This window comes from Pan troglodytes, chromosome 3, assembly GCF_028858775.2.
Source record: "Pan troglodytes isolate AG18354 chromosome 3, NHGRI_mPanTro3-v2.0_pri, whole genome shotgun sequence".
NCBI lineage: Eukaryota > Metazoa > Chordata > Mammalia > Primates > Hominidae > Pan > Pan troglodytes.
This window is the reverse complement of record NC_072401.2, coordinates 147710522-147728327: the sequence shown is the minus strand read 5'-3', so window position 1 is coordinate 147728327 and position 17806 is coordinate 147710522. Positions and strand designations below refer to the sequence as shown.

Sequence of the window (17806 nt, the reverse complement as noted above, 5' to 3'; positions counted from 1 at the left end):
AACCATCAGGGGTGACCTAATCTTATTTTCCTCTCTTTGTCAAGTAGCTGTAATGTTCATTTAGGAGCATTTTTCAGTTTTAACTCCAGTGGACACTCCAAAACTGGGCACTTATTCTGTCAACTGTCAACCAAGTTATTGATTCACCATATGTTGTCTTTTCATTTTTTTTAAATTAGTTTTTTTGGAATGTTTTTGAAGAGTGTGTGGGAGACGATAACCTCCAGATTTAAGGTGATGGGGTAGGGACAAAAGCCTGCAGAATTTCATACAGAACAAAATGTAGCTTAATAAACAAAAGAAAGTTAAGAGAGAAATTTATTTCCTTTTTAAAAATCAGTAAAATAATGAACTAATCGTTGTTTAAAGAGTGGGAAAAACTTTTTTCCCCCTAGATTTGGTGACTAGCGGGATAAATTTGAAGAACTCCATCCCACCCCCGCACGCGCGCCCCCCATTCTTTCCAGACAGAGCGGTTGTAAATCCGAGGCTGAGTCCGCCCTGGGAGCCTTGGGGCACCTTCCTCTTTGCTCTGTGTGTGTGTGTGCGTGCGTGTGTGTGTGTAGCTCTCGCTCTTTCCCTCAGTCTGTGCCTCTGTGTGTGTGTGAGTGTGTGTGTGTGACAGAGAGCGAGAGAGAGAGCGCGAGAGGAGAGAGAGCGAGAAAGAGAGAGAGAGAGCAAGAGAGCGAGCTGTGAGCTGTGCTGCCGCCGCCGCTGCCCTTTGATCCCGACATTAGTGTTAGGGGCTCGGAGACACAGAGCGCGGCCATAGACACCGCCGCACTGGCACTCATTTATTTATACCTCCCATCACACACGCGAGCATAGGACACACACACACTCACACCTATTAGATCCGTTTCCATTGAAGAATATTACGCTCGGGGACAAGCCAGGTGCACGACCAAAAATTTAAAAAAAAAAAAAAGGAAAAAAGAAAGGAAAGAAAAGAAGAAAACCCCTCTTCTGGCTCCAGGAAACAAGCTTCAACCCATTGCACACACCGGAGAAGGGGTTTCCCCCTGCCCGCCCGCCCGCCCCCCAACTACCTCCCCGCTCCTGCCAGTGTCTGCCTCTCTGCCCCCACGGGGGTTTATTTGATCTCACATTAACCAAGGAGGAGAATGTGAGAAAAGGGGGAAAATGCCCAGGAGGAAGCAGGAGCAGCCCAAGCGCCTTCCCTCACGTAAGTCATCCCTTCTCCACCTCCTCTCGTGCCATTTTCTCGCCCTCCCTCTCCTCTTTCCCCTCCGCAGCCTCCTCCGTTGTTTTCTGCATTAGTTTAGGGTTACAGAGGTGAAACTAACAAAGACACAGCCCGGGTTACTCCTCGTTTAGGTCTATGCTGAGGCAGCCATGTTGGTGATGATCAGCCCCGTGCCCTTTCTATTCTCTCTCTCTTTTTCTTTCTTTCTCTCACCCCCCCCCTCTTTTTTTCCTTGAGATTGGGCTTTTTTTTCCCTTTCCCTCCCCTTCCCCCTCCTCACTCTGGGTTGCTGGGGGGAGGGGGCAAGAGAAGGGAGGAGGGGAGTAGTGTGGATGCCGGGGGTTTTATCGGGGGTTTGGTGGGGGGAGGTGGGAGAGGTTGGAATCTTAAAAAAAAAAATTCCTTGTGGATTCCGGCGCCTGAGGGTGCGGGGGTCGGGGCGCGCGGAGGGCTGGGGGCCGTGACATGGCGTTTGGGGGTGTCAGGGAGAGGGCGCGCAGCAGCCGCCGGGTACAGGATCCAGGGAGAGGTCCGTCCCTGGCTAAAGGTTGCGCCGGGGTTGGTCGGCCCCCGAGCCGCCGGCGGCAGCGGCGGCGGCGGCTGGAGCAGGAGGAGGCGGAGGTGGAGGAGGCGGCGGCGGAGGAGGGGAGTCGGGGGCGGGCGAGGCGGGAGCGGCTGGGGAGGGTGTAGGGGCACCGCACACAAACACACGGGTACACACGCGCCGCCGGGCGGCTGCTCCCGCGGCGCCGAGGCGAGGGGGCGCGCCGGGGCGCGGGGCGGCCGGGCGGGGGGCGAGGCCGGGCAGCGGCGGGCGGATGTGGGGTGCGGGAGCTGCGCCGAGGCGAAGGCAGGAGGCAGGGCGGCTCGCGGCGCGCGAGGTCCCTGCAGAGCGGAGGGGAGGGAGGAGCAGGGCTCCTGGCCGCAATAAAATGCGGGGTCAGTCGGAGCAGACGGAGCCGGGCGAGACTCGGGCTCTCAGACCCCCTCCTTGGCGAGCCTGAGCAGAGTCCAGGACTAAAGTGCATCACAGCCCTCCCCGGCGGCAGCCACACACGCCAACTGGAGACACACACCCGCCGGCACGGCCCGGTCCCCTTCCCCTCCTCCACCCGCGCCCCCGGTCCCTCTCCGCCCGCCCTCCGGCTTTTCTTTGCGCGACTCTTAACTTTTCCCCCACTCCCTCTCCAGCTCCCCCCAACCCCCCAGTCTTTCTCCGCTTTGAGTGTTTCGAGATGCTGCTAAAGCTAAAAGTGAAGGAGAAAGAAGCAACTAAAAATATCCCCCGGGGCCGCCCGGCTCCTTGAATGCAGGGAAGAGGGGGCAGGGGAGAAGGCGTGGGGCGGGGTGACGGGGAGGAGGGGACGCGGGAGGCGCCGGAGGGAGGGGTCGGGGGAGACGGAGGGTCAATTTCTCTTCTCTCCCCCCACACTACTCCCCTCTCCTGGCGGTTTGGCGCTGCTCGGAGCCCGATCCTGCAAAACCCGGGCTGGGGGCGGGAGTGGAGCCGGAGCGCCCGCCCGCCCGGGTGTCAGGCCGACGTGGTCGGTCACCTGAAGTTCACGGAGGGTGGGGGAAGGGTTAAGGTTATGGTGTCTCGGGCTCGGGCTGTGTGTGAGCGTGTGCGTTTCCGCTGCAGACAGGCAGGGCGATCGATCTCCCCCTCGCGAAATAACCGCGGCGGTGCCTGCCCAGGGGACCGGGAGGGGGGCGCGGGCTGCTCGGGCCAGGCGCCCCCGCGCCTCCGTGTCACCCGGGCCGCAGCCGAAGTGGCGAGCAAGGGCACTTGCAAGCAGTCCGCTCCGCAAACATTCCTCTTTCTTTCCCCTTCCCGGTACGCAGGAGTCGACGCAAAGGGCTTGGGTTGTGCTTTTTTCCCCTTCCTTTAAAAAAAAAAAATGCCCCTGTGCAGTCCTTTCTTCGCCTGCCCGCTAGAGGTTCTGAGGATAATATCACATATGTAATATATATGCACATAAAATCACTCGCAGGCGGCTGCGTGTGTAGGGAAATTTTGTGCGAGGAAGGAGAAGGCGGTGGAGTCGGGGAGGGCGAGTTGGGAGGCTCCGCGCTGCGATTCACAGAAAACTCGCAGCAGTTGGTGGAAGAGTGTGCGTGCACATGGCCGGACTGCCCCGCTGCCGGGCTCTTGTCCGGGGCGTGTGGGGGGAGGGAGAGGAGGCAGGAATCCTGAGGGGGTCAGGGGAGGTCTGCCGTGCTCGGACAAAATGGGCTTCAGTGTTCTCTGCGAACTTGCCCTTAGATGGCAACTTTGGGAGCTGATGAGCTTGTGTGCGAAAACAGGGCGGTGAGGTTATTTGGTCATTTTCCCTTTCTTCTCTTCTCCCCCTGCTTTAAAAAAAAAAAATGTTGGCGGGGTTAGAGGGAGGGTGGGAGAGGAGAAGGGATTTATCTGTTTCGTCTGTGACGGAGATGGAACGCCTTCCCTCCTCTTGTGTGTAGTGCAGTCGGGCAGCTGCAGCGTGCCCTGCTGATGACCTTGACCCTGACCTCCTGCGACTACCCTCTCCGTCTGAGAGGAAATTCAGGCTCCATTTTAGCTCGTGTGCTTGGTGGGCCTTTCCTGCGCGTCGGTGCCTGGTGATGAAGTTATATTTTGAGAGTGGGCTCTCCTACTTTGCTGTCTGATTGAATCCTGTTAGCCACTCACTTAAAAAAAAAATCACCTCCCTCTTTCAGTCACATAAAGTCACTTTTACTGAAGTAAGAAGCAATTACCTTTGGAAACACCATAAAAGTCCCTGCAGTTTTGAAAGGGAGGCCTTAATTTTCTAAGCTTTTCCACTTACCTTTGCATTGAATGGATTTTTGTGGATGTGTGTTGCCTGTGCTAAGTGTGTTTTGCACATGTTTTTAAAGCAGTTTGTGTTTGGACTTTGCAATTTCTGGGCAAATGGTGTATTTTGCAGTTCAGTCACAGTCACCCAAGGCTTGCTAAGTGCTGAGTGAGGCTTGAAACTTGCAAGTGGTGTGAAGTAGTAATTATTGACTTTGGGAAAAATTAGTGTTAATTTGTATTTAATGTCGAATATAATTGTAGTTCTAAGTCCCACTTTTAATGCTAGACACTTTGTTTGTTTGTTTGTTTATATGTGAGAGGAGGAATTCTTTTTCACTGGAGTACTGTTTTGTATTAAACTTAAAATATAGGAAGTCTGGGGATTAAGTATTCCTCCTAGAAGTCATCTCAGGGTTTTAAGAAGTTAAATAGGGGCAGATTTAAAAGTTGACTCTAAAAGAAAGGAGTGTGTAAGGAGGAGGAGAAGGGAGATCTTGAAGGAATGAGAGGGGCAAAACTGTTTTTGAAGCCAAAGAGCCCTTTTGAGTAAATACAAAAGAGGTTAATAGCCACTGTTAATATATTGTTTTAAGAATCTGTAGAACCTGTGAACACATTTAACAAGTGCAAATTAGAATACAAAAAAAGGAACTTATGAAAACTGAATCTATAGAAAATTCGGAGGGTTTTCCACTTCCTCTTAGGTCTCTCCCTGTGTCTGCACCCCCCTAAGGATTCTACAGCATAAAGCATTGCTACTTATAGACTCTTTCTGTGTTGGATCTATTTTTCTGATATTAAGTACAATACTAGCCAGACACAGTCTGGATCTACAAAGCCCAAAGTCCTCCCACTACACAGCACAGACACCAGGGAACCTGGAAGTTCCACCCTGGAGTGGATTAGTCCTGGAAATCCAGACTAGCACTTGGTATTATCTGATACCAAGTCTGGGGTGAGCCTCAGTCCCTGGCACAGAGTCCCAGCAATTCCCAGTCTGGGCTCCGGCCTGCTAAGGTTTCCTAGCTCCTTCTGTTCAGTTAGACACCCATGGGACTGTTCAGAACCGAATTAGCTTTGGAGATGGGTTAGCCTTTAACCTGACACTACTAACCGAAGCCTTAGGTTTCTGATTTAAAATTCTACACAGCCATTTCCTCCTGGGCCTCTGAAGTAAGTGTGTGTGTTTGTATCTGTGTTTGCTTTGTTATATAGGCCTTATACATATACAGAAAAAGATGGCCTATACTGTAGGGTTGAATGGCGATCTTACTGTCTACAAATCAAAAGAAGTCCTGTATTAACTTCTGCAGGTGACCCTAAGCAAAGAGTATTAAACCTACACTATTTTTGAGGGGTGGTTTTAAAAATTATTACACGAGATACAGCCTTTATTTCTTGGCCTAGAGCAGTAATTATCATTTTGGGATTTAAATATGATTCTGCTGTTGTTGATGGCTCTTTTACAAAAGTTCTTTCCATTAACAAGGTCCAATACTATATTTTAAAAAATGTCCAAGAGGCCCTTTGAGCTATATCACTTGCTTGTCTTTAGCAGAATCCTGAACTGGATAACTTTTAAAAGTTTGTCAGCCTAAGAAAATGGAAGAGTGGGTAACTGTGTGGCTAACTGATGCTGTGACTGTTACCACGCATGGGACTGGGCACTTTATGAACGGTCTTACATTTGGAATCACAAACTGAAGAGGGAAAGGATGAGGAAGGGTATTCTCTTGTGTTGGTTACATCTGTAAATCTTTTTTTTTTTTTTACTATTGGTGATCACTTATTTCTTCATTAGCTTCAACTTACACATAAATATGTACAAGTTTAGATCCTATTATATTTACCATTGGAAATTTGCCTGATGCCTATTCCCGAGGGGGAACACAAAGGAAAAGTTAATAAAGCAGTTGTTTTGTTATTCCAGTATTTTCATTGTTTACTCAGTTGTGGGTCAAGACCAGATCAGGTTATTGTGTTCTTCATTAACAAAACTTTTTAAAATTCTTTCTTGCTTTCTAGTAAAATTAGGAAGCAAAATGACTGAAAAGCAACGGGATTTCTTATTTTTATCATTTTACCAGTCTTTTTATGTCTAATGAAAGAGAAAGAATGAAAGATTGAACTCTTTTCCCTTATTTACTTTTATTAATTTTTGCAGTGACTGGGCAGTACCTCCTGACTAACTGTGGCAGGGACCACGTGAGAAAAAATTTGAGTCTCAAGTAGCAAAATATTTCACTGATTCTGTCATCCAGAGCTAATGATTCCAAGGTACCCAGAAGCAGTCTAGATTGATGCTGGATAATAATGCCTATCTGTTCTCTAAAAAGAACATCCCTGTATTCCTGTACAGTAAGTAGGGTATCACTGAGCTTTCCTGTTAAAATAGGAAAGATAACTCAAAATCACATTCCTTCTCATGCTTCAAAATAGTTTCTAATAAAAAAATTGATTTTTAATTTACCTGCATGCTGCCATCTCACTCTGGGGATGACACAGCTGGTGTGAGTTGACAAGTCTTGCTGCACAAAGTGTTAATAAATCATGCTGGAGAGGTATAAATTGGACAGCTTTCGGCCAGTGTTAGAGCTTGCTGTGCATTTGAGATTTTAGAGTCTGAATGGCCTCTATTAGGAGAGTTCGAAGGGAAATGTAGAAAATCTCTGTCTTGTGAGGCTTGTAAAATCAGATGGACAAAGACTATGGGCACACCTAAGGGAAAGTGTGTTGGTGGAGTGACGATGCAGGCTTCTCCTGAGGTCAGAAGTTGGTTTAAAATACAAGGAGTTCAGCTGAGTGTGGTGGCTCACGCCTGTAATCCCAGCACTTTGGGAGGCCGAGGCGGGTGGATCACAAGGTCAGGAGATCGAGACCATCCTGGCTAACATGGTGAAACCCCGTCTCTACTAAAAACACAAAAAATTAGCAGGGCGTGGTGGCGGGCGCCTGAGGTCCCAGCTACTCGGCAGGCTGAGGCAGGAGAATGGCGCGAACCCGGGAGGCGGAGTTTGCAGTGAGCCGAGATTGTGCCACTACACTCCATCCAGCCTGTTCGACAGAGCGAGACTCCGTCTCAAAAAAAAAAAAAAAAAAAAAAAAAATACAAGGAGTTCTATTAATGTCAACATGTTCTTGTAGAAAAGGCTGGATTGGAAATGTATGGTGCCTGGCTGGGTTGGTAAACTAGTTTACTTAAGTAATCCCAGTAGTTTGCGTTCGGATTCTGTCTGGACAAGTTAGTTTCACAAAAGAGAAAAACTTTCATCCACTGTCATTAACCCTGGTCACTTATAAGCAAATTGGTATCTTTGGACTTAAAGATGACAAGGTGTCTCAGACCGTTGGCTGCTATAACAAAATATCTTAAACTGGGTATTTTATAAACAGTAGAAATGTATTGCCTACAGTTCTGGAAGTTGGGAAGTCCAAGATCAAGGTGCCAGCAGATTCAGTGTTTGCTGAGGGCTCAATCTCTGCTTCAATGATGGTACCTTTTTGCTGTGTCTTTATATGGTGGAAGGGGCACACAAGCTCCCTAGGGCCCCTTTTACAAACGCACTAATCCCTTTCTTGAGAGCTCTACCCTCACGATCTAGTCACCTCCCAAAGGCCCCATCTCTAATACTATCACATTGGGGATTAAGTTTCAACACGAATTTGGGGGGGACACCAACATTCAGACTGCAGCACAAGGTGTGAGAGAGGGAAATGATGGTGGAGCCCACATTGCTATACCTGTTTCTATGACTGGTCAACAGTGTCATCTGTGAAAGCTGAAGGCAGTGTATTTCTGAGATTAGGTTAATATATCCTTTGTTCCCTTTTGAAGTTGCCATGTCTTCCTCCATTCTTCATTTTTAAATATCCACTGGAGTATTAGGACAGGACAAGGAAAAACAAACAGAGTAGGCTGGAGCTAATCTCTCCATTCTGAGTGATGTATTGGTAATTTTGTATAATTTAATCAGACTGATCACAGAACAAGATAATCAGAGTATGACCTACAGAATAGGGCTTTAGGGGGCGTTAAGGATTTCCAGCATAAGGTTTTACAAGAACGTGAGCTTTGTGGCGAAGGCATAGATTTTAGGTTTTCTCTTATTGGAAAAAAATCCAGACCAGGCCTAGTTATGGTAGGATGTGAGCTTTTTTTCATCAGATTTCATTACTATATTGGCTTAGTTAATGTACTCTTAGAACCACATTTTAAAGGTATAGATTGTAAATGATGGTGCCTGTTTCTGAGGTACACTTTTCTGTCTCCTGCTTTGCCAGGTGTAGCTCAGTAATTCATTCCATCTAGGGCTAAGTGTACAACACTTTATAGTTCATGGTAGCCAAAATGTCTTCTATCATATTTTATAAGAGAATAATGTGTGAAGCACAGACCTTAGAAATAGCTAAGAGTACTTGACGGGCTGACATTTCTGGCTGCTTTCTCCCTTCTGTTTGGGAGTAAGTTTTTTGTATTTCTGTCCTCTCTCTGTAAGTTATTTTTTATGATATTGGAGAATAGTGTGTGACTAGGTGCTGAGGCAGGGGCCTCTCTGATGACTCCTATCATTCCCCAGGGACCCACCTTGGGATAGAATTGTTGTAGTTACAAAGTAGTTTCATAAATTAAAATCAGATTTTGGCTTGATACTAATCTTAAATGGCATGGGTACATGTTGCTGTTTATTTTATAAAAGTTAGCTTCACTGCATGTACACACACGCGCGCACACACACACACACGCACACACACAGAGAGGCTGCACTGTAGCTAATTTTATAAAATGCACAGTGATACGCGCCCACGATCTGAGGTCAGAATGTGGCCTTTAGCAACTCTGCTTTCACAGTCTGACCTAGGGTTATACTAAATGCAGCAAATTCAGTGTGCCTAAAAAGGATATTGTTTCCGACTGTCCATTCCCTTCTTATAAAAAACAGCTTTTACCACTGAAGTTCTGTCTCTGGAGTTCTTAAGTGACCAGGGTTTAGATACACTTTGCTTCTGTTTTTAAGAAAATCCTAATTCAACCAAGTTTGTCTACCAGCAAGGAAGAAATGCATGGACCTTCTTGGAGGCTAGGGCCTGAAAAAGCAAACCCTAAAATAACCTCTCTCTCTATCTCTTTCTCTTTGGTCATTTCTACATGGGTCGGAAAAGTGGTTAGACCCCATTAGAATTGTGATGTGAAGGGAAAAAGAAAAGGGGTGAGAGAGAGATGTGGATCTCAGGGTGAATTGTTTTGAGTGTGCTGAAGAAGCTGGCCTTCAAAGGAGACTGAAGAAGGCCAGGAAAAAATGATCTTTTACATGATTGATCAGTAGCACTCTGCTTATCTGAGCTTTTGAAACAAGCTACTGTGCTTGTGGAGGGTGATAGATGTTTCTAAGGTTACATAGTGCTAGTATCTTAGGTGGTCTGGTGCCGTATTTTAAAAAGCTTTTGTTGTTGTTTTGTAATGAGAGGGAGAAAGTATCATCTGTGACTGTGCCCTCTTTAACTTTGTCTACTGTGTATGGCACAACTAAAGTAGAAACAGGATTCATGTGCTTTCGAAGTTCGTAGGGCAGCAGTCAAACGTACAAACTCTGGGGCCAGGCTGTTCACAGCCCAGCTTTGCCACTGACTAGCTGTGTGACCTTGGGCAAATTGCTTATCTTCCCTGTCCTCCACTTTACTCATCTTTAAATAGTGATAATAGTTTCTGTATCACAGAGCTATTAGAAGGATTCATTGAATGCATATACAAATGTAAATATTATACATATACACAAAATCATGCCTAATTAGTGCCTGCTGCATAGAAAGGACTTAATAAATATTACTTATTATTAAGTATGTGAAAGGTGTTTCAGTTTGTTTAGATTGTGAATAGATTACAGGTATTTCTGACCTGGAACTTTTTGGTGGTTTCTATGTTTTTTTTTTCTCAATATATCTCATTAGTGTGGTGAGTAATAATAATATGATATGGTAAAACTCTTTTACAAGGCTATTATTGTAGGGCTTGACTAATACTTGTTTCATAGGCCAACAATATTATATTAGGCTTTTACTACAGGAATGAGTTTCTCTGTTTATATGATTTGACCTAAATTATATCTAAGTTGTGTAATAATCATATGCATTATAACCAGATTTTACTATAAAGTGAGGATACTAAATCCTCCTTTAGACACTTAGAGTGAGACTCAAATTAGAGAATAGGTATTCCATAAATATTTATTTATTCTTCTGTTCAACAGGCAGCCCACTAGTTAGAGTAACACAGAGGAAATTTATATTAGGTGTTCCATATGTTTTATAGGTAATAGTTTATTTACACAGAAAGAAGGAAAGGCAGGGTCTGCTGTTTCTAATCACAGAGAACCAAGTCAAGAGAATACATGCAATGAATCTTAAATGAAGGATGGGGTTGTGTATATGTGAGCACAGTGGGAAAGAGAGATCATATCGTAGGTTACAAGCTGGTGCCATAGTAGTGTGTTTTGCCCCACACAGATACTGTTTAAAAACTTGAGACAACATTTTGGAAATCGGAGGTTTCATATAAAAATCCAAATTTCCAGCTTCCTTTGAAAACTTGGAAGAGTCACTCGCACTGGGCCCACCTCCCCACATGGCAGCAATCTGCTGTAGTCGGTGGCGGCTGTCTCCATTCCCCAGGCATGTGCTCGTCAGTCTGCCACAGTTCCTGCCACTCGGCCACCATGTCCCCATATGCGTATACACCTGCCCGCCTCCCTCAGGTATCTTACCTCCTGATCCCTGTAGGCGTTTGGATTAGAAACTGTTCTGCATTCCCCAGCATTCTTTGATCTTTCCATTCATCACTGAGTCTCAGGTGTTGTATAGCACATTTGATGGCAGTATCAAGAAGCCATATAGTAATCCCTATCCTGGCAGCACCACATTGTAGCCGTGACACAAGCGAGTTACTGCAGTTATATGCCTGTTTTTCTCATCTGTGAAGCGGGAGACCATTGTAGGTTCTCTGAGACTAAGTCAGCCTATACATGTAGATATTTTAGATTTGTGTCTGGCATAGGGTATGTGCACAGTAAATGCTGGCCATATTAACACACTTGAGGTGTGAATTCATGTCAACTGAGGATTGCTTGAACTGTATTATGTGATTAGTCAAGGAAAACTATTGCTGTCCATCAGTTTCTGATCACCATCAGCCAACCCAGTGGTTCTCAACCAGATGTATTAGAATCACCTGGGAGATTTTTAAAAAATACAAACACCCCCAGAGATTTAAGTTGAATTGACCCAGAGTGGAGCTTGGGCATGAATGGTTTTTAAAAGCTCCCTGGGTGATGTGATTCATTTGCTTAATCCCGAGTTGAGGACCCCTGAACTAACCAGAACTCCCACTCTGGGATGTTATCATTTCAGTCAAAAATAAAGACAGGAGATGGTGAGCCTGGTCAGCTTACTGATGGTAATTTTTCAGGCTCTTAAAACCCTGAAATTAGCTCATGGACCTGGGTAATGGACTGCAACTCCTCGAGGTTGGAAACCAGAGAGACTCATGGAAGGAATCTACAGTAGGCAGGAGACACAGACTGCAGTCTTCTCCCTTAAACTCTCCCATCACCAAGGTTTTTCACTGGCTGTGTGACCTTGGGCAAGTCGCTTAACCATCTCTGTGCTTAAGTAGCTCCATCATGTAAAACGGAAAACAGTACATTACTCAAACCTTCTGTTTGTATTATGCTTTATTCTTCATGAAGCACTTTATCATCTGCCTGTGAGGTGGGCAGGGAAGGGCTGCTTCTCCCACTGATTGGACAGAAGTGGACACAGACCCAGAGAAAGGAAGAAACTAGCTTGTAGTCACCAGTGTCAGCACTACCAAGGGCTGGACCATTTGATGGTCTCTTGAGACACAGTGCAGCTGTAGGTCTGTGAAATCTACATGGGATCTCACAGCCTGAAGGAGATGGTTTTGGCCACTATAAATTGCTTAGAGCCCCTCCACTACAGGAGGAGAACCCCTTAGGTGTTGATGGAACGTGATGGCCCCATGATTCATGAAAACCTCTGCTGCCAATAGTATTTCCCTCCTCAAAGACTTAAGATCTGAGTTCATCTCAGTCTTATCAAATCAAATGTGTCTTCCTTCTAACTTCTACCCTATTGGTCCTACTCTCTGTTTTCTGATCAGCACTTCATAAGTTTATGAAAATACTTTTCAAGCTGAATTTTAATTATTTGTTTCCATCTCTTTCTCTGCTCACTTGTCTCTGAGCTCCTTGAGAGCAGGGACTAAGCAGAGAGTAGTAGAATGGAGTCACATGCAGTGACACTGTCTGAGGCCTGAATTATGTGCTCCATATGGAGAGCACTGCCTTTGCGTAATGGCCTAGAATTAGGCGGCGTTTTCTAATCTGCACTTGTTTGGCCCTACTTGTTAACCCAACAGTCCTCTCTAGAGCATGAAACACAGCTGTATTTGGGAGGAAACAAAGTGTGGGAGACCCTACGCTCCAGGAAACGTTACTGAAATGTGCTACATGATTTCTCCCTTCTAGAGGAAGGCAAACTTCAAATAATAACTTACTGGGTTTTAATCTGACCTTAAGAAAGTGAGAAATCAAATTACAGTGAGCTGCTTTGTGACATTTATAGAAAGAGAGAAATTTCACAATCTAGAATTAGGGTTTGGGTTGGCTACTAGATCATAGAGAGAAGTGCTGTGCACAAATGGCTACTCAAATACTTGTTGATAGGTGAAAAAATATGTGCAGAAGAAGAGAAAAAGTATGAGAAGCTTAAACATGACTTGGGCGTACTCCATAAGGCTGAAACCATAGAAAACACAAATATTAACTATTAATTTATTTTTAAAAATTGATATTGGCTTTTAATGACAAAAGTAGTACATGCTTAGTATAAATAATTAAACCCATGCAATAATGCTTAAGTATGAAAGTCCCCTCATCCCAACTTCCACCCCCAGAGATAACCACTGTTAATCAACAATTAATATTTAAAACTTGGCCTTTATTTGAAAAATTGGTACATTTCAGCATAGTTGGCTAAAAGAATTTAAGTATGGAATTCAGAACAAGGGTGGCAACATCACTCTTACAAACTGATTCAACCCATCTATAGTATTGAATCCCAGATTGGTTGCACTGATTTAAAGGGAGAAATTGATAAACTGCTCACAAGAAGGGAGGCAACTAGAATGTTGTAGGCTCTTGAAATCATCATATGAGAAATTAGTTATTGAGGCAATTGGGAATACTTAAGAGTGGGGGTGGATAAAAATTGTGCATGATCGCTACATTCAAATATATGAAGTTCTTTCAAGTGAAAAAGGGAGTAAATTGTTATTCATCCTAAATTCTCAGCTTGTGTGTGATAACCGATACTTCATTTGTTCATTCATTCATTCATTCATTTCACCAGCACTAATTGAGCAAAGTGTGTCAGGGATTGGGAATTTGTGGAACCGAATAGAGCATGGTCCCTGCTCTCAAGGAGCTCAGAGACAAGTGAGCAGAGAAAGAGATGGAAACAAATAATTAAAATTCAGCTTGAAAAGTATTTTCATAAACTTATGAAGTGCTAATCAGAAAACAGAGAGTAGGACCAATAGGATAGAAGTTAGAAGGAATATACATTTGATTTTATAAGACTTGTTGAATAAATAAAACTAACCAAAAATGAAACAGCAGATGTTGTGTTTATGAAGAAGCTGGTTCAACCACCCGTTGGGGGTGATTTTCTAAGGACTTCAAGTAATGTGGGGTGAGATGAGAAGCGTTGAACTCTAAAATTGTTTAATACTTCAGGAAACAATTCTCTAAAGTGCTGCTTTGCTTGGTTTCTATTTAAAGTTGGAAATCTGTTCCCATAGCAGGGGAACACGTCTTTCACTATACTGAATTGAGAGCCTTTTGGGAGTAGAGGTGTGTGGCGACATGGTGTCATGTTAGAGCAGTGATAATTTGATTGGCTCTACAACAAGAGTTGTAACCCCCACTTGGTGCTCATTCATTAAGGAAAACTTTTGAGCATTTACCTGGCTCACAGAAGTTCTGTAGGATGCAACCTCTGCTGATAGTTCTTTCAAATGTTGACACAAAATAATCACAGAGGATAAGTCAAATCAATATGATAACAAGTGCAAGACCATATACTATCAGTTAGATGGGTAAGTGTTTGAGGAAACACAGAGCAAGTGTGATGGGTAAAAGATTCTCAAAGAGGAATGACATATAAAGCATCCTCAAGGAAGTGATGGACTTAGATCCTGAGCAGAGAGGAGAGAACATTCCAAGAAGAAGAAATGTCATTAGCTGATATGGTTTTCCTGTGTCCCCACCCAAATCTCATCTTGAATTGTAGCTTGCATAATTCCCACATGTCATGGCAGGAATCTAGTGTGAGGTAATTGAATCATGCGGATGGGTCTTTCCTGTGGTGTTCTCGTGATAGTGAATAGTCTCACGAGATCTGATGGTTTTATAAAGGGGAGTTCCCCTGCACACACTCTCTTGCCTGCTGCCATGTAAGATGTGACTTTGCTCCTCCTTTGCCTTCCACTGTGATTGTGAGGCCTCCCCAGCCATTTGGAACTGTGAGTCAATTAAACCTCTTTCCTTTATAAATTACCCAGTCTCGGGTATGTCTTTATTAGCAGTGTGTGTAACAGACTAATACATTAACCAAAACAGGGCAAAATAAACCAAAAGTTCATTTATGTGAGAGACACTAAGATAAGGGACTTCATTGAACCAGAGGGGCCATATTAGTAATGTAAAGATAAGAAGTAGGAAAAATATGGAAGGGGTTGGCCCAGATAAGAGATTATGATTGCTAAATTTAGTGGTTTGATTACATCTCAAAAATCAACTGTGAAGTGTGGTAGTTTCTTTTACAGTGATAAAAATGGAGGTGGAGGGTGATGGCCTAAATGAAGAAGTGGCCTTTTCAAGTAGGCAGAGCTGTTGAAAAACCAAACTCAGGTGGATGGTGGTGGATGTGACCCCTGAAGGGGCTGTTGGGAGAGCCCTGCCTCAAACCAGCTTCTCAGGGCCAGTGCTGCAGACACTCAGCCAGGGCTTGCCCTCCCCTCTTACCCCTCCCTTACCTCTTTGGTTCCTCAATAATCAGCAAGGAGTGTTCTAATGCTGTGTCTCCCTTTGAAGGTGATATAATATGTGCTCTTAAAAAAATAGTATATCTAACATCTATACATATATAATGAAAAGCATAGTGACAGCAAACATCTGTAAACCTACTGCCCAGTTTAACTAGTTTTAATGCTATTGAACTTGTTTGTGTATTCTTCTCCTGCTCCCTGTCTCCTAAGAGTTACCCTAAATTCTCTGTTTATTGTTTTTCTTGTTTTTTCTCTGGACTTTACCATATTGCTTAGTTTTGCTTGTCTTTGAGATGTGTAACAGTGTTAGTGTACAGTGTGTGTTCTGCACCTTGGTGTTTCATTCAATGGTTACCTTTCTGGGATTTATCCATGTTGATGCATGTAGCTCTGGCACATTCATTTTCACTGCTCTCCAGTATTTCACTGTAGAAACATACCACAATGGGTGTTTGCTTTTGTTTCCACTTTTTTTGCTGTTTTGAACAGCGCTGCCGTGAACATGCATGTACATATCAGTTTAGCCCGAGTGTGAATTTCTCTAAGACACTGGTTCTCAAACATTTTGGTTTTAGGACCTTTTTACCAGGACCCCTAAACTCCAAAAACCTTTTGTGCGTATGCGTTATATCTATTTATCTATATCATGGTAGAGATTAAAACTGGGAAACTAAATATGTTATTAAAAATACTGATTCTAACCCATTACATGTTAACTATAAATAGCATATTTTAATAAAAATATATTTTCCAAAAGAGATTTAGTGAGAAGAGTAGCATTATTTTATATTTTTGCAAATCTCTAATGCCTGAGTTAACAGAAGACAACGAGAGTCTCCTATCTGCTACGGCGTTCAGTCTTTTTTTTTGAGATGGAGTCTCCCTCTGTTGCCCAGGCTGGAGTGCAGTGGCGCAGCCTCTGCCTCCTGGGTTCAAGCAGTTCTCCTGCCTCAGCCTCCCAGGTAGCTGGGATTACAGGTGCCTGCCACTGGGCCTGGCTAATTTTTTTTTGTTTTGTTTTTTTACATTTGTAATAGAGATGGGTTCTCACCACGTTGGCCAGGCTGGTCTCAAACTCCTGGCCTCAGGTGATCCGCCTGCCTCGGCATCCCAAAGTGCTGGTATTACAGGCATGAGCCTCCGCACCTGGCCTGCATTCAATCTGTGACATGTTTTGGATGGCATATCTGAAGAAAATCTGACTTCACACCAATATGTAATAGTCTTTTCAGATAATTGTGAATATTCATTGATATTACACCAAGACTAAAAAAGAGGTAGCTTCTTAAAGATTAGTTGCAATGATTAATCAAAACATTTCAATAAACTTTTCATATTTTGTAGCATTAAAATCTACTGGTCTCTCTTGTGCTTTGAATGGATCAATGTACATAGAACATCTTGTGTTGGACATTTGGAAAATATTGGTTCACTGAGTTATGTAGATCTACCAAATGTTGACACATTTTGTTATAAAATATAAAAAAAAATTAATATCAACACTGATGTTATCTGAAAGGTCTTTAAGGACTGTATTGGGAAGCTGTCAAATTCACAGTGTAAGATACATGTTTTCCAAAATTTTAATTCTTGTTTGAAAGCTTGAATTTTATTGTTGGCAACAAACACTGTCAGTTTTTCCTTGAAGTATCAGTCTTACTTTTCATTTCCAATGAAGAGTCTGCCAAATACCGATACTTGAATGACCATAGTCAGTTATCCTTTCAATTAAAAGTGATGTTCAAGGAAAAATTGGCTAGTTCGGCTCTTAACTCAGTCACACATGTCCTTTTCCTTGAGACAGCCACCGTACTTTGGTGATAGCAGAAGTGCTTTATGCATGTATTTCATTACATGTGTTATTAAAAAGATGTTTACTCAAGGGTCAGTCTTCAATGAAAATAATTTTTACTGCTTCATCAAAGACATTCTTAAGTGAAACTGGCAGGGCTTTTCTCCTTGGTTTTGTTTTTGTGTTTGTGTGTTAGTTTTCTAAATATGTGCAGCAGTGAAGAATGAAGTCATTACCAGTATGGTTTATTGCTGTTGCTGTGATTCAAGCTAAGGTCCCAATAGTTTTACCCGTCATTGCTTTTGTATCATCATTACAGATGTCAACGGAGTAATAAGGGCAAATGATAGCTTAGTATTATTATAAAAACAGTTTTGATCTTGAGGATCCCTGAAAGGGTCTCAGAGACACATAGGGGTCCACGCACCACACTTTGAGAACCACTACTCTAAGGTGTCTACATAGTAATGGAAATGCCACATCTTGGTGCATGTGCGTCTCCAGCTTTACTAGGTAATGCTATAATGTAGCACTTTGAATATTTTCACCAAAGACCCCAAAAGGCAAAGAATCCTGAAGATGGGGAACCCTAAACTCACAACGGTTCTCACAGCTTCTGTGAGATTTCCTTGATGTATCTTTGAATTATCTTACAATGTGCATTATACTGTATATCTGTTGGTTTAGACTAAAAGTAATGTTTTCAATAACTCATCAGTCAAATTACCTTTGTTTCTTGTAAATATGTATGTATCAGTTTTGGTCTGTGAAGATGCTCCATATTTATCCTGGTACCTGTTATGATTTCCTGGAACCCCTGTTGGAGGAGAACTCCAATGAGTGCCTCGGTTCAGCATGATTTATCTTTGAGACTGCATGGTAGCA

The 17806-nt window shown here is 43.6% G+C and overlaps 1 protein-coding gene across 13 annotated transcripts in view; it reads left to right on the top strand.

The window, feature by feature from the left end:
- The first annotated feature begins 583 nt into the window (after nucleotides 1-583).
- The window catches only part of ZNF827 (zinc finger protein 827), a 180820-nt gene continuing 163597 nt past the window's right edge, over nucleotides 584-17806 (top strand). For 8 of the 13 annotated variants that reach the window (XR_010156713.1, XR_010156714.1, XM_016952315.3 and 5 more), the window contains exon 1: nucleotides 613-1186. Coding sequence is in view for 10 of the 13 variants with exons in the window: in XM_016952315.3 (XP_016807804.1) it covers nucleotides 1144-1186 (43 nt within the window). In the remaining 3 variants the exon portion in view is untranslated. Of the gene's footprint in view, nucleotides 1187-3339; nucleotides 3516-17806 lie in introns of those variants that run through there. The other 5 variants (XM_016952308.4, XM_016952319.4, XM_054683416.2 and 2 more) reach the window with 3 other exon arrangements.